The following is a 24,677-nucleotide window of genomic DNA, read 5'->3' as shown; positions in this document are numbered from 1 at the left end:
ATAGGCATTGGATCGGTGACGGAGAATTATGTTGGATGCGATCAATCATGCAACAGTTATAATATAGGGTGACACAGAACTAGCTCCAGTTCATCAATGTAATGTAGGCATGTATTTCGAATATAGTCATACGTGCTTATGGAAAAGAATTTGCATGACATCTTTTGTCCTACCCTCCCGTGGCAGCGGGGTCCTATTGGAAACTAAGGGATATTAAGGCCTCCTTTTAATAGAGTACCGGACCAAAGCATTAACACATAGTGAATACATGAACTCCTCAAACTACAGTCATCACCGGTAAGTATCCCCGATTATTTTCACTTGGGGTTAATGGATCATAACACATAATAGGTGACTATAGACTAGCAAGATAGGATCAAGAACTCACATATATCCATGAAAACATAATAGGTTCAGATCTGAAATCATGGCACTCGGGCCCTAGTGACAAACATTAAGCATAGCAAAGCCGTAGCAACATTAATCTCAGAACATAGTGGATACTAGGGATCAAACCCTAACAAAACTAACTCAATTACATGATAAATCTCATCCAACCCATCACCGTCCAGCAAGCTTACAATGAAATTACTCACGCACGACGGTGAGCATCATGAAATTGATGATGGAGGAAGGTTGATGATGACGATGGCGACGGATTCCCCTCTCCGGAGCCCCGAACGGACTCCAGATCAGCCCTCCCGAGAGAGTTTAGGGCTTGGCGGCGGCTCCGTATCGTAAAATGCGATGAATCATTCTCTCTGATTTTTTTTTCCCCAAACACGAATATATGGAGTTGGAGTTGAGGTCGGTGGAGCGTCAGGGGGCCCACGAGGCAAGGGGCGCGCCTACAGGTGTGCCCCCCTGACGTGGATTCTTCTTCCAGTATTTTTAATATATTCAAAAAATAATCTTCGTTGATTTTCAGGTCATTCCGAGAACTTTTATTTCTGCACAAAAATAACACCATGGCAATTCTGCTGAAAACATCGTCAGCCCGGGTTAGTTCCATTCAAATCATGCAAGTTAGAGTCCAAAATAAGGGCAAAAGTGTTTTGGAAAAGTAGATACGTTGGAGACGTATCATCGGTCTTCTCGAAGATCCACTTCCACGACATGTTGCGTCGATGGGTGTCTAGGGTTGTTGTCGGGTGGCGGGGCAGAGGGAGGAAGAGGAGTGCCCCCCACGCGTGGCATTTAAAAAGGACCAACGCGTGGTGGTTCGGTGACTGCCACGTGTGTCCGGGGTGGACGCAAACCTGGCTGAAGAATGAGCAAGCTTAAAATCTGAAAAATCAATCGAAACGTGCCAGTCTTCAAGGAAGATGGTGTCTTTCGTTAAGATTAATTCAGACGGGGTTTCTGGACACTGGTGACGTCTTCATTGCCGGATCGAGCGATAGGTACAAACTGATATGTGAAGATGGCGAGCAGGCCTGGTTTACCACAAATCATTCTGGAGATGGCTCATGTCAAGGCAGTCTCTCTCAAAGCTAAGCAACACAGAAGTGGACCGCTCAATCCATGGTAAAATAGCTTGATTCAGGTTATGCTCCCTTTTTGTAAAATGTAAACTTGTGTGGTGTTGTAGATTGGCTAATGCTTGTGTGCATATGTATTTTAGCCAATGTTGAGGATATCACTTATCAGTAATTTATCGGTCGATCCAAGATAAGAGGTAAATCATCCGGTTTATTAGCATATCGGCCAATTTATCATTGGATTTATCTTATGGGTCAGATACGGGTAAACGATTGTGTTGGTAACTGCCCCCTTGATGATGTGTTAAAGGATGCTATGTGTAAAGACATGACGTGGTTGCAGTGAGTGAATATAATCCCAGCTTTATGTCTCTCTCTAAAAAAAAACCCACCAGGCACTGGAGGACCGCCCGCTTGCGGCTGTCTGGCTCATCAGATTTCCCTCTCCCCCTCGCCCCGATTCAAAAATTTCGTCGCCCATCTCTCTTCCCCACCCCGCTGCCGATCCATCTCCATGCCCAAACCCTAGCCCCCGCACCCCTCCTCCGCCCCCGGCCACCTCCGCCACCGCTCCGGCAGCCGGCCATGGAGAACCTCTTCATGCAGGTCTTCGAGCGCCGGGACTGGGTCACCGGGCAGATGCGCCAGCAGGTCGACTCCCACGCCGAGTCCCTCGCCTGCGCCTTCCTCGCCGCCGGCCACCGCCCCCCGCCGTGGCTCCTCCCCTCCTGCGCCGCCGGTCCGCAAGGTGCGTGTCCCCTCCCCCCACCCCTCCCCATGTTTGTTGGCGCTCTGGCCGCTCCCTCGCCAGGGTCGGATTGGGTTGGGTTGGGTAGGGGATTGAGTAGTTCATTGGTGATGCAAGCCTAGATTTCCCCGTATTAGCTAACACGAGGAGAAAATGTGGTGTTCTGTGGAAGCGAGCCTACGCACCTGCTCATGCTACCTTCCCTGCAACAAATTCCACCCTGTCTAAAGTAGCCGTGTGCAGTAAATCTGGACCAGGTATTAGTTTTATAGCAAAAACAATAGGATCGATGGCCATGCATGCCAAGGGCCTGTTGGTTGTGCTAAGGAGATCGACAATGTCCTGATGCTAATTTGGTTATTAAGATGTTCATTTTGGGCGATGTATGCTTTATATTGCTTTTCTTGCGGAATACTAATGGAGCTAGAAAACATGAGTGTTCGAAAACCAGTGGAACAGACTTTTGTCAGGCTATGATTAGAAACTTCACAGATGGTAGCATCGTCTTGCTTTGATTGTGACTTTGTGAGGTATGCCTGTACTATGTTTCTCCTCTAAATTGTGTCTACAGAAACCATTTTGTTTCCTTGCTAACCCCAGATATATGAACTTGTAATGGTTCTAGGTGTCAATGAATAAATGAACTAGAAGATGCCATGCCATATGCTCATATTCTTCAGTAGACCTTCCTTTTAGCTGGTGCAATTTGTGTTATATTGCTGGCTGAATGATGGATCTTAGCTATTTTTCTGTTGTTGTCTGCTCATCTATTGCCAATGCTTTCATTACCACCTGCTTGCTTGCCATATTCTGTAAGAGCATTCAAGATTTTATACCTGGTATTCGGTGCAACAGAAAGTTGTAGAATGCATTTTAGCCCAAATTGAGGTTCTTTTCAGCTGTATGTTATCCTAATAGATCTTTACATTTTGTGTTGTTCTAATAGTTCTTTACATTTTGTGTATGACACATCTCACCCTATAGTGCATCTGTAATTTTCAAGCAAGTGGTTACTTACGGCAAACTAAAAAGAACTTGAACTATCACAATTGTGTCCCTGCTGATTACTAATCGTCAATGTTTAACAGCGAGGAAGATGGTCAGGGAGTTGACCCTGTTGTTGTCCAGAGTCCTAATGAAATGGTTTTCTGTTTAGAGAAACTATTCATGTGATGTACTGTAAGTTTGTGACATACTGTGTAACTCTGCGGCGATTTCATGATTGCGGTCGTGTTGTTATCTGTGAGAAGAAAGGCTAAATGAAGCTACAAGTGGGTGCGGCAAAGCGCGCCTGTTCCTCTAGTATTAGTTGCATCTGAAGCAAGTTTGAATAAAATTAGTTAAAAGATTTGCTTCCTCCAAACTGCAAGTAGTTTCCTGAGACCAAAAGATTTGCTTCCTACAAATCCGCAAGTACTTAGTTTCCTAAGAACAAGCACCGAAGGTGCAGATTGCTAGTTAATCCCACATAATTAGCAGCCTACATAACTAGTACTGCGTTATTTACGGATGCAGTTTAATGCAAATAACCACCCAGGCTCATTTTAGTGGGCCATCTGATATGTCTTTGGTTTAGCGTGGTTCAACATTCGTACAGGATTAGCCATTTTGTTTTGTTGGGAAATCCTTTTATGTGTTGGATTGGGGAATTTCGAGTGTGCCAGTTTGGTGCTGTTGGTCCTATAACTTGTTTGTTTATTAGAACCCGAGAGGGACACACCTGCAGGGTGCTGGTTATAAGCACTCGTGAGTTACTAACTGGTTGGCTAGTGATTCTGAAATTTGCTGTAAATACACCGATTCTTTGTTTATTTAGCCTTTTGTTCACCATTGGTGTCCGATTTTACTCCCTTGCACATTGCTTTTGACACCTTCTATTCGTTAACTGAACTGCTTGTTTACTTGTAGAGCTAAATGGTAAACCAATTGTTCCGGGGTTACTTTTCGCTGGAAGCCAGATTACTACACCAGCAACCAACAGAACTGTCTTTCAGCCACCAGCTGTGCCTAGTATTTCACTCAGAAATGTGGTGGTTCCAGATGGATATGCTGGTCTAGACACTATTTGTGACACCATGGATACTAACCAACATGAAGTGCCTCAGCAAAAACAGGTTTCAGTTGACCAGGAGATTGTTGAGGCTAATTCTGATGTCAACATGTTCTCTGTGGTAAAGCGTTCCAGGTCAAGGCAGCGGCATATTGAAGATCGCTCGCGTGAGAAGGGTCAAGCTACAAATAGTGGAACCAGTGATGTTATGCAAGACAGGATGCAGAGGTCTGAACTTGCAACTGCAGGTTCGAACAAAACAACTGCATCATTATCCTCCAAACCATGTGGTGATGGTGAAAACAATGCTGGAACAATGGCCTCTTTGCCAGGTCAGGAGAAAGGTTTTTATGCCAACCAGGATAGATCAACTGAATTCGTCAAGTGCAGTAAAGATGGTGATCTTGGAAATCAAGGAGTTCAGTTAGATTGTTCTCAAAACCAGATTGTCAGTTATGATAATAATGTCAAGGTTTCTGTTAGAAGTTCTTTTGAAGTGCAAGTTACAAGCAGTGTGTGCCATGCACTCCCTGAAACTTATCTGTCGGTTGAGCCGAAAAAACTTCAATTTGATGGTGTTGAATCAGTTTGCATGAATTCTGCAAGTGAACAGACGATGCAGCAACCAGTATGTGCTCTGGAAGGTGCCAATCTTGATCTTGCTGAGGCGCATCCCTTAAACGAAGACCCATCTTCTACCAGCTATTCTCAAGTTCCTCGTTCTATGGGCAGATTATTGCTTGATGGTGTGGAATCAGGATATTTGAACCCTGACAGTGCACCAGTGAAGCAGCAGCAGAAAAGTGCTTTGGAATGTGCCATTCTTGATCTTACTGGCGTGCATTCCGGAAAGGAGGACCAATCTCCGACCACTTTACTTGAAGTACCTAATCCTACCGGCATACTATTGGTTGAAAGGGATACACTGCACACTGCAGAAGATACTGAAAGACTAACGAGACCTGACAGTTCTTCACATCGGATCATCACTCGGAGTTCTGTGTCTTTTGAACAACAGTGCTCTGATTCTCATGTTTCACATCCTCCATACAGTGAAACTTTGCAGTCACCTACCCAACTAGGTGATACTATTTTTGGGGCTCCTGCATCATCACAAATATTGCCGGACAGTCTGTTAGAGGAGGCCGACAGTGAGGACCTCTCACATTCACCTGTAATTGAGGTGGATAACCAATGCTCCCAATTGGAGTCCACTGAATGTCCAGAGCAGCTTCAACTTCAGACTGTAGAAGATACTGAAAGAATAATGAGACCTGACAGTTCTTCAGATCAGATCATCACTCGGAGTTCTGTGTCTTCCGAACAACAGTTCTCTGATTCCCATGTTTCACATCCTCCATACAGTGATACTTTGCAGTCACCTACCCCACTAGCTGATACTAGTTTTGGGGTTCCTGCATCATCACAAATATTGCCGGACAGTCTGTTAGAGGAGGCCGACAGCGAGGACCTCTCACATTCACCTGTAAATGATGTGGATAAAGAATGCTCCCACTTGGAGTCCGCTGAATGTCCAGAGCAGGTTCAATCTCAGACTATAGAAGATACTGAAAGAATGACGAGACCTGACAGTTCTTCAGATCGGATCATCACTCGGAGTTCTGTGTCTTTCGAACAACAGTGCTCTGATTCTCATGTTTCACATCCTCCATACAGTGAAACTCTGCAGTCACCTACCCCACTAGCTGATACTAGTTTTGGGGTTCATGCGTCATCACAAATATTGCTGGGCAGTCTGTTAGAGAAGGCCGATAGTGAGGACCTCTCACATTTACCTGTAAATGATGTGGATAACCACGGCTCCCAATTGGAGTCTGCTGAATGCCCTGAGCAGCTTCAACCTCAGACTAGTCCTTTGGGTGACGCTTATAAAACAAGCCTCTCTCCTTATGAAATACAAAGTAATGACACACATTCCAATGGTTGTGCTGTTGTAAATGTCTCTGTATCTGAAGAAAATCACTTATCTCAGGAGCAACATTTGTTGGCCAGAACATCTTTAGAATTCAAGGAGACCGATGTGGAGACTCCCTTTGGCCATGCTTCCCCAGTCACACAAAACGAGACACTCAATGTGAAGGCAGCATATGATGGGGTCAACTGCCGTTCAGGAAAGTTGGATGATGTTCAGGTAAAATTGTCAGCTTTGACCAAAGCATGCAACATTTCTGTCAGCAACAAAAAAGATGAGTGTGCAGTGCCAGAAGTTATGAGCAGTGCTTCAGCTAGGAGAACCGGCGAAATGCACTCAACTGAAAGGAACAGTATGACTTCGGCCGAAGATCTGCAACAAAATGGTACCATGCTTGCTATTTGTTGAACATATATTTGCTAGTTTTTTTGGTAGCAAAAGTTATTGTGCATGTCCTTACATTGTTTCTTATCTTGCAGGAACAGAACAAAAGACCTCTTTTCTTGAGAATGCTGTTAAAGAAAATGTTAATTCATGTACAGCAGAAAACGATAAACGGAAATTTTCACAACCTTCTGTTCAGTACCTCTTACGTAGTGCAGCATCACATGAGAAAATTAATCTGCTCAAGTCAGACAGAAGCAGTGCTGCTTGTGACCAGAAGAGGTCTGTTCAAGATGGAGTTAAAGGAAATGATAGTTTGTCATCTAAAAGGAGAAGAATAAGGCGCCGATCAGACTTTGACCTTTCCAGGACATCTTGCACAAATTCATTGTCTCTGAACCACCAAGTTGACATTGCTGGTCCTATGTTGACTGCGACAAATTTCTCGGAGAAATCCCATCCTTCGAGTCCTTACTTCTCAAGGAGTTCAGGATCCTGCAAGAGCATGTCTCTGGCATCAGAGGGGGGAAATGCTGCAAGTGATGTTTATGGAAATGGGAATTCTTCACGGGGAAGAAGAAACGCAACTAGCCTATTAAATGTTGTCCTTGATAACTCTCCTACTGCAAGCACCAGCAGGAGAGCATTGGAGGGAAGGATCTTCAAAACTTCTCAAGAACAGAAACAAAATAAGTTGGAAGTTGACTTTCTGACAACGACTGCTGCTTTGCCTTATTGCTCTGGCATCCTATCTCATAACGAGGAAAACTGCACACAACAGGTATGTGCTCAGCAAGTGCACCGGACTACCAGTTCCCTTTCCTCTCTGAATAATATAAATGTTTATTTATTATGGAAGAACTGGTTATATTTTTTGCTTGCAAAATATGTCATGAAGTAGTAAACTAGTGGTAATGCTCAGTCTGTCTGCATTATTGGTGGAGCCTTTTCTTTGGATGCTTTGCTCTGACAAATTCGCAAACAGTCACGTAGCTTCTCTATTTCTTGTTTTTATTATCTCTCTAAGGGATAGCTGATAGGAATATTCATGGGTATTTCATCACGATTTTGTACTGATGAACATACAAATTCCGTGCCTGGCAAGTTTGTAACATCCATGTTGATTTGATGGCCCTTCTACAGTAGTACTGCACCCGTTAGTATTAGATTTGATTTGTTGGCATTTATAATTGGTAGAGTTGGGTAATGTGCACGCTTCAGTCTATATTGCACTTGCTATTTTATGTGTGCTAGTAAGTCCTAGCGTATTTACTGTTGTTCTTTTTGTTGGCAGGAAGGTACTTGCTTAGAAGGTCAAGACCTAAATGTCACTGCTGCAAGTGTGGCAGACCAGGAAATGGCTCTTGAGACGGATAACTTATCATCTCCAATTGCAATATTAAATCAAGAAAATTATTCTGGAACGGAACCATTTACTCAATTCCCAAGTTATGCTTTAGATCAACATGGTGAACAAGCATCTGCTCCGAATGCACTGTTTCATGGGAAATTATGTTATGGATCCAATGTTAAACGTGGTAGGATATATAAAAGTTATGATCCAAAGGGACATTTGCTGCCTGGTGCTGCTATTTCAATGCCAGTATTCGAGAGATTTGATGTTCCTGGCCAATTTGACAGCCCAATTATCGGAAAAAGGTCATTTGAGTCCCTTCACGATTCTTGCCAATTAGGCACCATCAGCTCAGGTCCTCCAAACAAGTATAATACCAACACAGCGAGTAGTTTGCATCAGCTATTGACAACTATGTCACCAAGAAAAAGTCGCAGCGTTATGGGCTCTTTTGGATATGGATCGGAACTTGATTCGTTTTTCATTTCTGATGACGTAGCCTCGTGCTCTTCAAATGCTAGCAGCAGACAAGAGATTAATGAAACTCCGTTGACTCCGTCAGTTGAAAAATATAGCCTCCAGAAAATTTCATCAAGATGTGGATCTGGTTCAGAACATATGGGTTCTATTCCTGAACTTAAAATCTTCCGAATTGATGAAGATAACAGTATTCTGGAAGAAGATGAGTACCAAGACATGGCTCCTGGATCTGTGGATGTGAATTACTCATGCCAGCGGTCCTCTGAGAGAACAGCACTTCAGGATATTACCGGATTATGTCAAAACAATGGAAATTCTCCATCTCTTTCGATGAGATGCATGGATAAAGGTAACAGCATAGGCTTGAGTGCAGAATCTGTCAGTCGTGAGCTCACTCATCATTCAAATATAAAAAATGATAGCATTAAGCGAAAATACAATCACCCTACTTCAGTTAAGAGAGAAGGGAAAGCATCCCGTTCTCTTCATGGCAGATTAGGTACGACAGAAATAATCAGTAGCACAAATGGAAGACACAGGAGTGAAGCAAATGTTGACAAACAAGGCACGGCAGAACTAAAGAGCAGAAATGGAAGACACAGGAGTGAAGCCAATGTTGATAGACAATCTAAGCCTAGCAATATTGTTTCCAATGTGACATCTTTTGTACCTCTTGTAAAACAAAAGTTGCAATCTACAACAGTGTGCGGTAAGAGTATCTGTTTAATTGCATTACTTATTTCGAACTATATGCTAAATCTACAAATGTTTGATGGTGCTCATAAATGGCTTCTACAACTGGGGTTGCTGTCGTGCAGTTAAAAAAGATGTTAAGGTGAAGGCTCTTAAGGCAGCTGAAGCTGCAAAACGTCTTGAAGAGAAGAAACAAAAAGAGCAAGAAAAACGCAAAGCGGCTGCAAAAGCAGAGCGTGAAAGACTGAAGCAAGAGAAGGAATTAAAACAAAAACTTGAAGAGGAGCAAAAGAAAAAACGAGAAGTTGATGCGGCCGCTAAGAAGCGGCAGAGGGAAGAAGGAGAAAAGCGGGAAACAATGAAAAAAAGAAAATGCATGGATGAAGCTCGAAAGCAACAGAAGCAGCCTATGGATAAACAACGAGGCATGAAGGATGAGAAAGATGCTCGTCAAAAAGCTTCTGTGAGTATAAGCTATATATATATATATATATCTTATTTCTTCCTTTTCCCTCCTCAAACAGTACTCTTTAGAAAATACTCCCTCCGTTTTTATTTACTCTGCATATTAGGTTTGACTGAAGTCAAACTTCATAAACTTTGATCAACTTTATAGAAAAAAGTATGAACATTTACAATAGCAAATCTATACGATGTGAAAGTGTATTCAACAATGAATCTAATGTGATTGATGTGTTATTGTACATGTTAATATTTTTGTCTAAAAACTTTGTCAAAGTTTATAAAGTTTGACTTTGACCAAAGCTAATATGCGGAGTAAATAAAAACGGAGGGAGTATATGTTATTTTTGTAATTTGAGTGGCAAAACTCTCAGATTGATCATATGAAATTTGTAATAGTATTAGATATGCATAGGGGTTTCAAAATATACGGTTCCCAAGCGTCATGTGATATATTCTCAAACAGAGGGGTATTTGTTTTTTAATATTTAAAATCATGGCAGGATAATATGGAGCCAAGGAAGAATTTGGTTGATGTAGGCAAAAGCCAAGTTAAATCTGACGAGGCTACTGAACATGCCCTTCGATACAAGGCCAATGAAAGTAAGGATGAGAAAGGTGTTGCAGTAGATGACAGGAATGCAAGTTTTGGATCTGATGCTAAGGAAAATATCCTGAACAGTCTTGAGGAGGTATGCTTTTTTTATTTAACTTCATCATGCAGAATGTTTCTTCTGTAAATCTGCATATGTTGGTACTACTACTCATTCATCTTTGATAATGATCCACGACTGACAACGACGGAGATACACCCCAGGCCTGGGGGCCCAGGGCGCTCAAATCCTTTCTTCACTGTAGCAGCATGTCCACTGTTTGGTACTGTAGTGATACTGTAGCAAACTGTCGGTCTGGGCCTTGGTCCAATCCTGGCTACGCCCCTGGTTGACTGATATGTTACATGCTTGCAAATAATAACAGTATTACAAGTCAATATACTCGTATACAGATATACTAATGGAAGTTCTTTTGAAATGGTGCATGATAGTAGCTTCTATGCCATAATGCATGCCCACTGGTTTGTTATTAACATGAATAAGAGAAGACTTTGGAAGACATGAGTAATTTTTCTCTCCATTTGAGGCTATAATTCTTGTAAAGCGGCAAAATTGTTAGAATGTACAAACATCTGCAGCGTCATTGCAGCTGGGACAAAGCAAAAATATGTTGTCAATCTCAGCTGTTTTGATTTCTCGTTTGACTTCAGTATCAGTTTGTATGCTTTTCATGGATTTCACTCTAGTATCAGCAACCACTCTAATTTTTTAATCCTCTGCTCTGATGTTAATGAAACTTTTGCCAGTCCTACACAATGACTCCGTATAAAGATTCTGATGATGAGGATGATGATGATTATGACGAACATGAACAAGAAGCAAGGCGCAGAAGGAAATTTGTTCCTTCTTGGGCTCGGTACGTGAACTGACTACGGAATTTTGCACATAATTGACAGCAGGATTCTCTGTTTTAATACTGATAAGCATTTTGATGTTAATGACAAACTGAAAGTATCTTCCGCTGTGCTCCTTCAATAAATGGCGTACTCCCGCTTGCTAACTTTTTTCTGAATATAAGTGTTTTTTTGGGGGGTGTTCATTGTGCTTCGTATTGGCATAGTACCTCGAGCCTGCTAATCACATAGTCTTCATGTTCAATTTGCAGAAAAGAAAACTTGGATAATATCTTACTATCCAATAAAACATTAGACCCTAGAGAAATATTTGCACGGAAGCTGTCCTTCAACATACCTGAAGGTAATGTCCATTTCATTGTTGCCCTTTGTCAACAAATTTACTCCTATAATTGCTAGTGTTGACCTTGTTGCCTCCTTCCTACCTGTTGTGTGCAGTCCTTTCGGCGCCCGTTCCTCAGCGCGGCTTAAGATAGCCTTCGATTCTATTTGATGAAGTAGTGGTAATATTGTCATTGCCGTTGTTCCTCTGGCCTCCATTTCGCCATTGGCAGTCAGTGATGTGTATAAGCTGACCAGCAATCTCTTTTGTAACCTGTAAGCTAGGAATGATCTATGTAGGAGAACATTGCTGTACCACTTGACTACTTAGCTAGCATCGACCATTGCTTGGCAAAGTTATAGTTTGTTTATAATGGCTTCCGTCACATTAATTTTTTGACGGGGGTTGAGTATGATGTACTATCAGAGTGGCAACATGTGTATTAATCAAGGTCTCGGGAGTAGCAGGAAAGTGAGCTCTTTTGTCCGATGAGTACAGTTGGACTTTTTTTTTGTGCACATCACGGTTGGACTGTTTTGCAGTGGAAATTTTCATTTCATATTTTCTAGTTAGTGTCAAGTGCAACAGAAAAGCGGGCATCAGCTGCAAGCGTATGGAAGATGGAATTTGATACGGCTGTAGAGAAATAATCAAGTTTTTTTTAGACGAGAAATAATCAAGTAGTACAGTCAAAGAGAAGGAATGGATGATACTAAACTACAAGCAGGGAAGAGGCAGCAGCGATGGAGAGACTGGTGGCCCATGGCAGTGGGACGGCCGTGATATAGAGAGAAGACAGCACACGGCCCTTGCAGCAGCGACAGATTGGTTTTTAAAATTCATGAATTGGTTTTTGAATTTTGTGGACATTTTTAAAAGTTCATGAACATTTTTTGAGTATGCGAACATTTTTTGATTTCCTGAACATTTTTACGAAATCGTGAACATTTTTGAAAGTTTCACAAACATTTTTTTAATTCCTGAAATTTTTTATGAATTTGCTAACATTTTTTGAAACTCAACATTGATTTCCCATACATTTTTGTTCAAAACCGTGAATATTTTTTCAAAATCACAAACATTGATTGAATCCACATACATTTTATGATTTCTTGAGTATTTTCTTTCAAAATTCATATTATTTGGAAATTTGGAACTTTTCGAGGGGACCGCTGGAGAGAGTTTTTTTTTTGAGACAAAGAGAATTTGTATTGAGTAGACGTCAGAGAGAACAAAGTCCAACAGGGCCTCCACGAGGCCCGGCCCGGGCCCATCTTCATATTATCCTCTTCCGTCGCCTTCGTTCCCCCTCGTCTCCCTGTCCGCTCTCCCTCCACCCCGCTCTCCGCTCCCTCCAAAACCCCAGCAGAATGGAGGCAAAGGCGCTCCCCCTCTCGCACTTCCGCGCGCGGGCGGGCTCGCCGCTCCTCCTCTCCGCAGACGCCAGCTCCGCCGCGCGCAAGGGCTCCGGCGCGCCAGGTACTCCGCATTCCTCCATGGAATCTCAGGCTGTTCTGCTCGGGGCTAATCGGGGATTGTTTCGCCGTGTGTGTTTCGGGTAGGCAGGAGCAGGGCCTCGAGGTATGACGCGGGAGCGCCTCCGAGCAGGGCAGGTACTATGTTGGTAAATTACTGTATTCTATCCCTGACATTTGTTACTCCATATTCAAATTGCTTTACACCTTCTTATCCGAAAAATGGGTTGACTCTCTGGTCTCTGCATCAGTGTGATGCACACAGCGATAATTATTTTATACGTGTAAAAAATTAGTAAATAACCAAGGGCCTCACCTAATGCGAAATCACGCTCTGGTCATATCTTTCTTTTTTGTGAATACTGAAAAGATGCCTGTATGAGTGAATTAATGTAAGATCAAGCAAAGTACAAAAGCTAGGAATGGCACCGTTAAAAACATGATCCTCCCTAGTATAATACAGTATTGTTCTTCATCTCTATGTTAAGCTGATTGTCTGATCCAAATCTCCTGTGCTTTTTAGGGATGAATGGAGTTCCAAAGCTTAATCCCAAATTCTCCACCAGAAGAGCAGGTGAAGAGCGCCGCATGAAATAATGTAGCTAAGTTGCTCACTTTAACCGATTTTCTGTGTTTACGCAGGGACAAGTAAGGTTCCAATTATTAATTTCGAGGTTTCTCATCACAGAGCAGGTAAAATGTTAATGTTATGATTTTTTCATTTTGCTAATAATATTTGCCTTACTTGTATGAATCTCTGGTGGGATATAGTTTATTGGATATTTAATCATTCATAATGTTTGTGTTGTTGCCATGTTGGAGCAGTTGCAGCGGTGAGGTTGCTAAGAGCTGATAAGGGGAAGGCGTTTGTTGATCTTTTAAATGAGAAAGCAAACGATTCTGGGGAAAATGAGATGGGCTATGTAGAAAGGACGTTAGGATTCAGCACACGACATTTGGATGACAGGGATATAAGATTGGTAAAATTCATATATTTCACATGTTGAAATGTTTGTTCTGTCTACGAATTTCAGTTTGTTTAGGGGCACTTGCACTATGTTGGGTTATTGCTGGGAAATAGGAATATAATGCTGTAAGAGAAACAACTCCTTTGTTGCAGCAGCATAATGATGTCATCTGTATTTGATGAACATATAGCTAACTGGTTGTCAGTTTTGTTTATTCACTTTCTTGTATCACTATACCTGTGATACAGGGTGTCATGATAAACATATATTGCACAAATGGCTCAGTAACAATGTAACAGTATATAACACACTAATATGACTTCTCTATCCATGCGTAGGAATTCAAACCTTCTGATTCTCTTATGGTTGGATTGTTAGGTTACTGTCATAGTAGCTGGAACTGTACGTTGGAAACGCTACATTGATTATCTTATCATGTCACTCTGTAGTGAAGAGAAGGTGTTCAGCAACATGGAACCGCTGCTGCTGCAGGTTTGTCCTATATTTCTTACAGCATATAATCTCATTGAATACCCATTGCAGAAGTTTACTCCTGCTTGTAAAATATTTGAGGTTAACACTTCTGATTTCAGATATTGCGAATTGGCTTCTTTGAAATTCTCAAACTTAATGTACCAGCTTATGCTGTCGTTGATGAGGTATGTTGAAGTATTTAACATGTACCGGAATTAAGTTAGCCCTTCGTTTGTTTTTTGGTTGACCAGAATGTTAAATGCGGCAAGTGGTATCTCTTAATTAAAGTGATTTCCTTCCTGTTTATTTAAGTTCAAAAGAACAAATGTGGGCATGTGATACTGAGCTCTTTCTCTTATCATTTCATAATACAAAAGTTACGTTAAATGCTGTAGATGGTTGTGTTTCTGTTCTCTGATAGTTGGCATGCTGGATATAAATTATTACGATAATAGCCAGTATGCTACACCAGAACCCCCAAAAGGATGATATGGTTCCCTGTTTTAATATCCTGAAGGTCTACCTTGTTACTGTTCTTTGTTATATGGTGGTTTTCATACTTGGTGTGTCCATTATTTGAGATTGACATGTAGTATTATATTATTGTTGTCAGTTCTACTAAAGTCTGAAGCCAATGTCACCAGACAATATATTTGCTTTGTTTTCAAAAGGAACCTGATAATGTGTCTTGCAAACCGAATTTTAGAATGTAAGGCTCGCGAAAGTAGCTTTAAGGCCCGGTGCTGGGAACATGGTGAATGCGATTCTGCGTAAACTTCTGTTACTGAAGGTAAAACCTGGTGTACTCAGACTAATCAGTAGGGTTATGCTGTAAGCCTGTAACATTATTGTGTTGCTTTTATAATTAGGAGACAGATTCTCTTCCTCTTCCAAAGATAGAAGGTGATGATCGTGCCCAAGCTCGTGCTCTTTCCATAATTTATTCTCATCCTGTTGTAAGTTTGCTTTACTTGCTAAGCTTTAGCTCTCATCATGTTGTAAGTTTGCTTTACTTCCTAAACTTAGTTGACTTCTGTTAAAAAAATTTAAAGCGTCAAATGCTTCGTTCGTACAATCAATAGATCTACTGCACTGTTGATAACATTCGAATTAAACTCATGCGGTCATGCCTGTTTTCAACCAATGTCCTTGTTAACTGGAGTAATGTACCTGTGGGGACTTCAATGCACTTGCTGTTTCTGACGTTTCGTAAGAGCATAATATAGGATTGGTAGACATGTTTTGTAAGCTGTAATATGTTTTCTGCTCTGCAGTGGATGGTGAGAAGGTGGATTCGATTTCTTGGAAAAGAAGAAGCTCTAAAATTGATGAATTGGAATAACAGTGACCCTTATTTCAGTTTAAGGTTTTAATTTTTAAGCGTGCTCTTCTGTGAATTGCAAATTACCTGCTCGGCTGCTCTGTTTATGCGTGTGTTTCTGATTGACTGATCTTTGTGCCATAGGGTGAACACAACAAATGGTTATACAAGGGATGATCTTGTTAACCGATTGGAAGATTTGCAGGTACTTATGTTAATTCTTAGTACCTGAGTTCCATCCTATTTATGGCTAAGGTAGGAAAAATATAAGAGCCATGCTATTTATCTACATAGGATTTATCCAATTTAGTAGTCATGTTTGGGTCATACTCTGCCTTGATTATTTGCATTGGATTTCATCACTTGATTTTCTTTTGTGTAGGTTCACTATGAAAAGTCAATTATGGACGAATTTGTCCGCATTCGTGAGGGCATGCAGGTAAGGAAGCTGAACAGTTAGTTCCGTGATCACTGCACAACTGGTGTTTGCCAAACCAATGTGTTCTATTCATATCCTCTTAATTTCTTTTGGAACACAATATGTTTAGTATGCTTATAAATAACACTGTTCAAAGTCTTCTAAATTGGATGTGGACAATAAGATACCACACTTGACTTCAGTCCAAGGAAGTGAGACGCCGGGAGCTAGTAAAAATGAATGTTTAAGAAATAAAACTGAAATACTGCATTTCGATACTATTAGGTAGAAAGGAAAGGATAGCGCCATACTTCTGGTGTCTTAAGATATTATTTTGATGCTATTGCTATGGAGCACAAAATACTATAATCCAGCATACATTTCATTTTAGAAAATTTAGTTGTGTATCATACAAGTTCATTTATATTCAAAAAGTAACCTGTGCAGCATTTGTGGGCACACAATTTCCCCAATTCGCCCTTAATCCATAAGAAACTCTAGTGATTTTTAATTGCAATATTGCATTAGGAATGCCCATTTCTTATAATGCCTCTCGAGATACTGGCTGGTATCTTGATAGCGTAATTTCTTCCTTGCAGGCAGTCTTACAAGCTGGATTACTGAAAGAAGGCATGTGTGCCGTGCAGGATGAGAGTGCAGGCAAGTCGTGAACGTTACTTATTGACCACCTTTTATTTATTACAAATGGGATTATGATATTCAAATGATTTTTACTAGGACTACATGCTGATGTAGAAAGAACTATTCACTATTATGCTTTATACTCCATTACGTTAAGTATTTACCCTTTTCCCTTATACGGTTCCAAGTCTTGGTAACAACAGCAAGTTTCAATTGAAGATCGCTATAGATAACCCACACTAAGATTTACAGAACCTATTGCAGGTTTTGTTGTGTCTGTGGTTGATCCACAACCTGGGGAAACAATCATGGATTGTTGTGCTGCACCTGGCGGGAAGACTTTATTCATGGCATCCCGGCTGGCAGGACAAGGTGAGAGATTAGAATGAGGGAGTTCAATTTTCTGTTGATATTGCAACTGGAGAACTGTGGGACCTTGTGCTAGTGTTTATCTTTTCCTTTCTGGCCATGCATCTATAATGTGTTTTGTTAGTATGCTATATTTTTGCAAAAAACTTGTGAGCAAAATGCTCAAATGAATCACTTTTCATATGTTATTCTTGACAGCCTGCTTGGGGTGCTATGCACCGCCGGCATAATCGGTTGTTATGACCTAGTAACGTGTGCCAGTGGCTGCCGTTGTTAGCTTAATTTGTCAGATATAAATCAACCAATGTATTACATTTATGTCCTTCAAATGTAGCATCTGATGCTACTTAATATGTAGCATCTGATGCTATTTAATGGTTAGCCGGTATAAAAATTCTTCACCTTTCATCTCCACTGAAAACTAGCATTTGTGAATGTATACATTCCACACCGACAAGAAAATAGTACTCACAGGTCCAGAATAATTAAGTTCTACCAGATCTGATCTTGTTAAAACATTATGTCATCGATGCGGAGCGAGCTTCTAAGTCTGGAATACATAGTATACTTGACTTGATGATGTGCTATTATACAGGGAAGGTATCAGCTCTTGACATAAATAAAGGCCGCTTGCGAATTCTCATGGAGGCAGCAAAGTGCCACAATCTTGATGATATAATCACTGATATCCATGGTGATCTTCGACTATATGCTGTAAGTTTCCAAGAAACTTCATAATTACTAGTCCATAAAAAGCCTCAAAAAGAAAGAGGAAGTCCCGTATATCCAAGAATAATGCACCGCCAGTGGAAATATTTATCAGGAATATGCCTATTGACTATTACGGACTTATGGTTAATGTTTTATCCACACATATGATAAGAAGGCTTATGCACATGACACGTAGACTTGTATTGCAGAAGGAAAGCACTGCCAAATATGACAAGGTATTGTTGGATGCTCCATGCTCTGGGCTGGGAGTCCTTTCCAAGGTAGCTCTCTTTATCAAGTTCACTGTTTTCGAGAACTTTGCCATCACAGAGCATTGTACTGATCCGAATCTGGAGTTACAAGTTGGCAAATTTTGTGATGAACTAAAGTCACCTTTTCTGTTCCCAAGAGGGCAGACTTGCGTTGGAATCGACAATTTGAAGATCTGGAGGAGTTGGTGTTTTTGCAAGATGAGCTCCTTGATTCGGCCTCATCGTGAGATTCTTGCTGTTACACGTTTTTAAAATTTTGTGCAAGCAAATTCATCTTGACAGCATCTAAGATTACTTTCAATGATTTTACTTGCAGATTGGTAAAACCTGGTGGTATACTAATATACAGTACATGTTCCATTGACCATGAAGAAAATGAGAACCGGGTTACTGCTTTTGTTCAGAGGCATCCGGTACGAGTTCATATTAAAATTATCCATCGATCCTTCACAAAAGATACGAACTCAATATTCAATTGATCTAGGCAATATGTCTGTCCTTACAATTCGGGGTCCTGTTGGTAACTTGGTACTATTAAGCATGTACATTGTTTCTGCCCAAGTATTATTATCACCAAAATTCTACTCCCTCCGTCCACGACAATAATTATTGAACGGAGGGAGTAGTTTTCTTTTAGTCATAGCATGAACCGAACTTCAATCCTTATCCAGCAATTGGAAGTCGCTGCCGTTCCCACTATATGTTAGCCCTCAGTTCAGATTTAACAATGATATAGCTGCACATTTAACTCTCCAAAAAAGTTTACACATTTAAGCATCCTGTAACACTTGTTTTATCTGTAACTGAACAGTCTATTATCATTTCTGGAACCTTACTGGTTGGTTATGTTCACTGTCCAAATCAGTTCTATAGATATACAATCAAAAGAATGCAATGAAACATTTCGTGTTCTTTCCTTACTCAGTGATTATTGCATGTTAGACAACATCCACTGACATCTAATCATGTAGTCTATTCATTTTACTATGATATGCTACAGGAGTTTACCCCACAGGGTGTACAAGGATTTGTTCCTGCAGAATTCATCACAGATGATGGTTTCTATTCCTCAAGTCCAACTAAGCACTCTCTGGATGGGGCATTTGCTGCTCGTCTTGTCCGGTCAATGCACTAGGACTCCCTACAATTAGGTGACCATAAGAAGAACCAAATACCAAATATATTTTCTAGTGTTTATATGAACTGAATTTCCCTTTCAAGATGTTTATCTGACACATGCTGTAAAAATTCTCTTCCCTCTTACAGTTTCTTAGAAGAAGGTAGTCTTCTGCGCTCTGTGGTCCATCTTGCTTCTTGGACTGCATGCAGTAAGTTGTATAATAGACAGCAATGCTGAGGTCATCCTTATAGGCACGCTCCATCATTTTGATGTTGAGTGACACAATAATGTGTGTTGTGAGCTAGATGTACCTGGAGTTGTACCTGCTGGATACCTAAGCATGTGTATTAGGTAGGCCCTAGTGAAATTATCTGATAAAGTATGTTTGTTATGTATTATTATGTCTTGCACAGTACCAAGTGATAGTCTCAAGGTAGATGATCATACATAAAAGTACGTCTAGAAATTTATCAGATGAAGTGTACTTCAAGAGAACCATAATTCTATAAATATAACTTTGTTGGACATCAATGCCTCTTGTAGGACCTTACACTATTGGTACGAGCAGAGCCAACATCCCAAAGCCAATAGAAGCTAATGTAACTGAGAACGGTATTCTGCCTTTGTCCTTCCTCACGAACATTGCTTCATAGAATGGGATATTGGTGATCACTAGCATTCCACACAGAATGAGCTGGGGGGAAAATACATTCAAGAGTATATTCCGGCCACCTGTCAGAATTTGACTAAGCCCTCCGACCAGACAAATAAGGTTGAGTAATGCGACAGTTGCAATGATCACATATTCTGGAGCTGATGACCCGAATTCCATGATTTCTTGCTCGTATCTCTTGGATTCGTTTTGTTCACTTACCTTTGATGTAACTGCAAATGTCATCTTCGACAGTCCTAGTAACTTCCGGACAGTGTCAGTCAAGCCATAGAGATATGAGGTTATTCTTCTTACCATCCACATCCTTTGTTCGTTCCACCATCCTTTCAATGTGTCTCCACATGATAATGCCTCATACAGGCTATACATATTCTTCACACATAAGACATATATGAAGGGTGTGATCCATGGACTCGTAATCTGAATGACACAGGAGGATCATATTAGTTTTAATAGAAAGCATATGAAACTAAATTGAGGCTTTTCCTATTATGAAAACATTACCTCTGGGAACAAGGAGATGCCTTTGAGGAGAGCTAGTGAAGGAATGATGACATAATATAGTGTTGGGATTGAATTGGGTGCCCATAATCCATAGATTGAGTAGCCCATTTGATGCCGTAACTTGATTTTTCCATGCCCAAACATGAAGGGGCAGTATTTTGAAAGAAAAATTGAGAAGCTACCTTCGCTCCATCTCTTGTGTTGCAGTAGTGTCTGAGCAAGTGTTGTTGGAGCTACACCCAGAAATGCTGGTCTTGGAGGATTGCTGTGGACTGACTTCCATCCTCTGCAATGTATTTCCAGTCCGGTGATTATATCCTCTGCTGGGTAACCATATTTGATCCCAATCTCATCTCCCCACTGTGTGTCATGTTCATACGTGGAGGCTGCTAAAGACTTCGCTTTCTCTTCAATCTCATCTATGTTCTCTTGTGTTTTGTCTTTGATTCCTCCGTCCCAGTCCTCCTTGTAGTCTTCGGTGAACCTCCTTCCGCAAAGGATCTCCCTTCTGTGGAAACATCCAGTGCCAACATACATAGGGCCACCCACACTATCCATACCACCCATCAACACCTTTAGATTGAGTAGCTATGTTAGTGGTAGAACATACATGCACAATGATTGCTCATATTATGAAGAACATGAGAACGCAACTGAAGTTATAGTTTGACATCGCTGACCTGATTGGTTACTTGGTGGGAGTTCCCATATATATTATTCTTGGTTAAATTGTTATAGTTCTGGGGGAATTGCACAAATCCAATCTTGTGACCCATTTCTTCATCAAGGAAGAAGCACAGTGCATCTCTGATTGTATCGCAATTGTTGGAATACATATCACAGTCCACATTCATGATGATAGGGCTGTTGCTTATCACTGATGACACTCTTATCTGCATTTTAATAGAAAATTTGTCACATTTAGAAAAAATCATTATGATCATAGAATTCCAACCTTTCATGGAACAATTGTGAATAAGTTCTTTTTCATTTCGCGCTCTATTTTGTGCCTTGGTTTTCGTTTGCTATTTTGCTTGTTTTTGTTGTTGGACGACGCCATCTTGGCAATTCTTGTAACTCAAATGATGTGCAATTGGGTGCGCTTTCAAGAAAAAATGTCTAGCGGTAGGGAACAAGTTATTATTTATATCTAAAACCAACATATTTTAAGCTCACATTCATTACACGTATTTCACAAAATGCTACTCGTACTAAAGAAGTGGAGAGTTTTGTACTCCCTCAACTCTACAAACAATCCAATGACACAAAATGAATTATTAGGGTGTGAACTCCATGGTACAATTTTCTCAAAGGACAAGAAATTGCATGACAACATTTTGCTAATTTGGTTACTCTTGCAAACATTACTGTTTACTTAAAACTTCAAAATTATGAATTAGAATATGTTTCAACTAATATGCTGCTAAGAATCAGTATAAGAAAATGGGCTAATGAAAACTATAAAATTTACAATAAATTGTATGCTTAGTACGATGTGGCAAGATTATTGAGTGCACCAGAGCATTCATTGCCCCAGCTTTGAAATTATGGTGGTGCTGAGGCCGCTTCTCCCGTGCCATGTATACAAGTGTTGGTAGCACATTTCCTTCGTCATCATTTGCATTTTTGTCTTTGCCCTCTATCAGAATCTAGCAAAAGAAAGAATTATGTAACTTGAAACTCCCAAATACTCCATCCGTCTCATAATATAAGAGCGTTTTTGACACTACATTAGTGTAAAAAACACTCTTATATTACGGACGGAGGGAGTAGCATGCAAGTTATTTACTCCAGAATCATGCAAACCTTTACTCAAATTTTGAGGGCAGGAAAGCTACCTGAACAGTTGCTTGGTGATTTTTTGAGGTATTTTCTTGATCCCATTCATGAAATCCTTTATCATTTGCTTTGACTTCCTCCGAAATTTTACCTGACAAAACAGCTGTATCAATTCGCTCAGTCATAGCTTCATACATCTCCTGCCCAAAAATGAAAAAAAGTCAGTTGTCATGCCAAATGCTGAGCACTGCGGGTAGGCTGCACTTAACATTAAGCATCTCATCTAGTCACATGTGTGTGCCATGTCGTTCCCTGTTCAATAGCCATTTGATTACATGTGTTAAAGAAAATATGTTTGGAAAATCTGCTTACCCTGATAAGTGACCATTCCTCTGGGCTGCACAAATCTTGATGCCCATCTGACTCTGAGAAGTAAGCGGCTGGTGACCTTGGCTCAATGTTATATCTCTTGCAGAATGGTATCCAGTGCTTTGCAAATAAGGAGGCCTCCCACAGAGCATAGAAAGTGAGAATCGAACCTCCGTCGTCCGAAAGGTACACACTAATTTTTTCGGCTGGGTAATTGTATGCCATGAGCGATAGGACGGTGGAGATGACAAGACTTGGTGGCTCTGAGTGTGGATCTGCCGTGCATACGAAGATATCCACACAAGGTAGCCTCTCTCCATACCTTCTCCAAGTGACATAGTAACTGTGTTAATGCTCAGTGCGGGAAGTACATGTTTTAAAGCAGTAGAACCATACACCTGACACCCTTAAACCTTCAAAACAAGTCCCTACTTTGGATCTTGTTTTGGCAGAAATGAGTCTGAAGTACTCACTCCCTGGTTTATGGGTTGAGCGTTTAAGGGTGTCTCGAAATCTAAACAGATGATGGAGATGGACCCTTTAAACTGCAAAAATAATAATATTGATATAGGTCCCTTACACCCTTAAACCTCAGTGCAGAAATGTGTCTCTAAATCTAAACAGATGATGGAGATGGACCCTTTAAACCGCAAAAATAATAATATTGATATAGGTCCTTTAAACCACCATTTTTCTTTTCTTAAGATAAGCCCTTTAAACCGGAAAGGAGGGAGTATCTACCTTCTTTTCTATAGAAAAGGCCGCTCAGTCTAGCACTCTAGCTTATTTATTTACCTTCTAAGTTAGTGAGCTCTGATCATCAATGTAAGCCCTTTGGCGTTGATAATGCCTTATCTTGCAATCATAGTTCTAAACAATCTGATCATTTGCTTTAACCCTTTGTACCATAGAATAGAAACCCTTGTGCTGCATTCTAAGTTTAAAAATCAAAAGCATCAAACTTTTGTCTAATTTGTTAACAGAAAGATAGTTATATGTTATTTGGCCTGCGTAGCTTTAAAGCTCGAGGTAATATCACTAGCAGTCACAAAACTTGCGTTGGATGTGCATTTTAGTGCTAAAACTTGCAAAATACATCGTTGTAGTCGCATAACTTGCGTTTACGTGCACATACGGTCACAAATCCCGTCTGCCTTCATACGACGTGCTGGCGTGGCATACCTGGCCCGCTGGCAGCCTCTGATTCCGTCCAGCGCGGCGCGCGCGCGTCTTCTTTGCAGAAAACCCCTTAGCCCGTTTCGTAATTAGCTGAAAAACCCCTCCAACGGGGGAACAGGCAGGCCTGCTATTTTTGCCCAAAGGGTCCCCAAAAATGCTACCCGTTCATTCCCACTCCTCCTTACCGCTTCGTCTCCCTCCTCTGTGTCGCTCCTCTGTCTCCGTCGATTTTTCCAACACGGTGGCGGCACGGCGGCTGTCGTCGTAGGACATGGATGACCCGCATCGTCGGGTCGGGGGCGATCCAGCGCCGCCGTATGGTTAGTCCCACTGTCCTCTGTCGTTTTTGACTCTGCATCTGTTCGTTGTTATGTTCGCCGTCTCCGACATAGTTAGGGTTCATGGGGTAGGGCGATCAAGTCTGATTGATGTACGTTGGCGCCGTGCGTAGCCCGTTCTGGACTTAGGCATTACGTACGGATGGTTGTTGGGGCCCTGCTTGCGGAATCGTGCTAGGGTTTAATTAGGGGTTATTGAGGAGGTCGCTTTATCCATAGAAATTGATGATCAGAGGAACGAGAGGCCTCCATGTAAATTGTTCTAGTGTTTAATTGGGGGAAATTATTTATTAGATATTTGACAATGTGTACTGCTGCTAGTTGAATCTTTCAAAAGTCTGAATGTGTGCAGTGTTATCTGAAGTCTGACAATGTGTAATCCTGCGCCTAGTTTAGTCGTCAGTTAAATTCAGTTAGGAATAAAACGGCTAGTGCATGAGCTTATTTGTAGGAGTAACCACGATGTGTGGTGTTAGAGTCCTAGTCGGACACAGATGGGCACTTGTAGTAGTTGTAGGATTAGAAGTCCAAACCGAGTAGGTTTGAGTGCTAGTCCAAGCTGCTATATATACGCACGTATAATCCCTGTAACTTGTACCGATCAGAAGAAAAGCAATAAAAGAGCAAGGCACGTCAAGAGCCTTTGGCTATCAATCCATCGATCAGTTTTGTTCTGCCGAGAGGTTTCGC

The 24,677-nt window shown here is 41.1% G+C and overlaps 3 protein-coding genes across 6 annotated transcripts; 2 read left to right on the top strand and 1 right to left on the bottom strand.

Annotated features, from left to right (window-relative positions):
- Positions 1–1,877: 1,877 nt before the first annotated feature.
- Positions 1,878–11,846, top strand: LOC125528752. 2 transcript variants are annotated; one of them, XM_048693192.1, is made up of 9 exons: positions 1,878–2,229; positions 4,138–6,597; positions 6,692–7,377; positions 7,891–9,139; positions 9,249–9,586; positions 10,089–10,274; positions 10,946–11,055; positions 11,305–11,396; positions 11,492–11,846. In XM_048693192.1, exons 1-9 carry the CDS (start codon positions 2,067–2,069, stop codon positions 11,527–11,529), a joined length of 5,322 nt encoding a protein of 1,773 aa, XP_048549149.1. In that variant the 5' UTR covers positions 1,878–2,066; the 3' UTR covers positions 11,530–11,846. The 2 variants fall into 2 exon arrangements, with proteins under 2 accessions (XP_048549149.1, XP_048549148.1); XM_048693191.1 differs by having other exon boundaries at positions 10,089–10,277.
- Positions 11,847–12,663: 817 nt separating this feature from the next.
- On the top strand, positions 12,664–19,670 carry LOC125528751 (probable ribosomal RNA small subunit methyltransferase B). The gene is made up of 20 exons (XM_048693190.1): positions 12,664–12,854; positions 12,938–12,988; positions 13,374–13,424; positions 13,493–13,543; positions 13,676–13,830; positions 14,197–14,310; positions 14,412–14,477; positions 14,999–15,082; positions 15,162–15,248; positions 15,567–15,658; positions 15,758–15,818; positions 15,996–16,052; positions 16,631–16,691; positions 16,938–17,045; positions 17,638–17,756; positions 17,963–18,034; positions 18,163–18,248; positions 18,342–18,438; positions 19,026–19,176; positions 19,292–19,670. The coding sequence occupies exons 1-19, from the start codon at positions 12,746–12,748 to the stop codon at positions 19,158–19,160; spliced, it is 1,656 nt and encodes a 551-aa protein (XP_048549147.1). The 5' UTR covers positions 12,664–12,745; the 3' UTR covers positions 19,161–19,176; positions 19,292–19,670.
- LOC125528749 (cellulose synthase-like protein E6) lies at positions 19,518–23,523 on the bottom strand. Of its 3 annotated transcripts, none has more exons than XM_048693189.1 (6): positions 22,474–23,523; positions 22,161–22,252; positions 21,840–21,971; positions 21,003–21,215; positions 20,323–20,895; positions 19,518–20,238 (listed from the first exon to the last, which is right to left on the bottom strand). In XM_048693189.1, the coding sequence occupies exons 1-6, from the start codon at positions 22,487–22,489 to the stop codon at positions 19,693–19,695; spliced, it is 1,572 nt and encodes a 523-aa protein (XP_048549146.1). In that variant the 5' UTR covers positions 22,490–23,523; the 3' UTR covers positions 19,518–19,692. The 3 variants fall into 3 exon arrangements, with proteins under 3 accessions (XP_048549146.1, XP_048549144.1, XP_048549145.1); XM_048693187.1 differs by having other exon boundaries at positions 22,161–22,301; positions 22,474–23,519; XM_048693188.1 differs by lacking the exon at positions 21,840–21,971 and having other exon boundaries at positions 22,161–22,301; positions 22,474–23,522.
- Positions 23,524–24,677: the final 1,154 nt, after the last annotated feature.

This window comes from Triticum urartu, unplaced genomic scaffold, assembly GCF_003073215.2.
Source record: "Triticum urartu cultivar G1812 unplaced genomic scaffold, Tu2.1 TuUngrouped_contig_5085, whole genome shotgun sequence".
Taxonomy (NCBI): domain Eukaryota; kingdom Viridiplantae; phylum Streptophyta; class Magnoliopsida; order Poales; family Poaceae; genus Triticum; species Triticum urartu.
Note: the sequence above shows the minus strand (reverse complement) of the source record. Positions and strands in the feature narration are given on the sequence as shown.

Bases quoted from the DNA above. Each gene is read 5' to 3' on its own strand.
- LOC125528752 (XM_048693191.1), top strand. From the start codon at position 2,067: ATGGAGAACCTCTTCATGCAGGTCTTCGAGCGCCGGGACTGGGTCACC. The intron at 6,598-6,691 runs GTACCATGCTTG...CTTATCTTGCAG, and splicing joins CGAAGATCTGCAACAAAATG to GAACAGAACAAAAGACCTCT. The intron at 9,140-9,248 runs GTAAGAGTATCT...GCTGTCGTGCAG, and splicing joins GCAATCTACAACAGTGTGCG to TTAAAAAAGATGTTAAGGTG.
- LOC125528751 (XM_048693190.1), top strand. From the start codon at position 12,746: ATGGAGGCAAAGGCGCTCCCCCTCTCGCACTTCCGCGCGCGGGCGGGC. The intron at 13,831-14,196 runs GTAAAATTCATA...TTGGATTGTTAG, and splicing joins ATGACAGGGATATAAGATTG to GTTACTGTCATAGTAGCTGG. The intron at 14,311-14,411 runs GTTTGTCCTATA...TTCTGATTTCAG, and splicing joins TGGAACCGCTGCTGCTGCAG to ATATTGCGAATTGGCTTCTT.
- LOC125528749 (XM_048693187.1), bottom strand. From the start codon at position 22,695: ATGGCATACAATTACCCAGCCGAAAAAATTAGTGTGTACCTTTCGGAC. The intron at 22,302-22,473 runs GTAAGCAGATTT...ATTTTTGGGCAG, and splicing joins AGGAATGGTCACTTATCAGG to GAGATGTATGAAGCTATGAC. The intron at 20,239-20,322 runs GTAATGTTTTCA...TGTGTCATTCAG, and splicing joins GCATCTCCTTGTTCCCAGAG to ATTACGAGTCCATGGATCAC.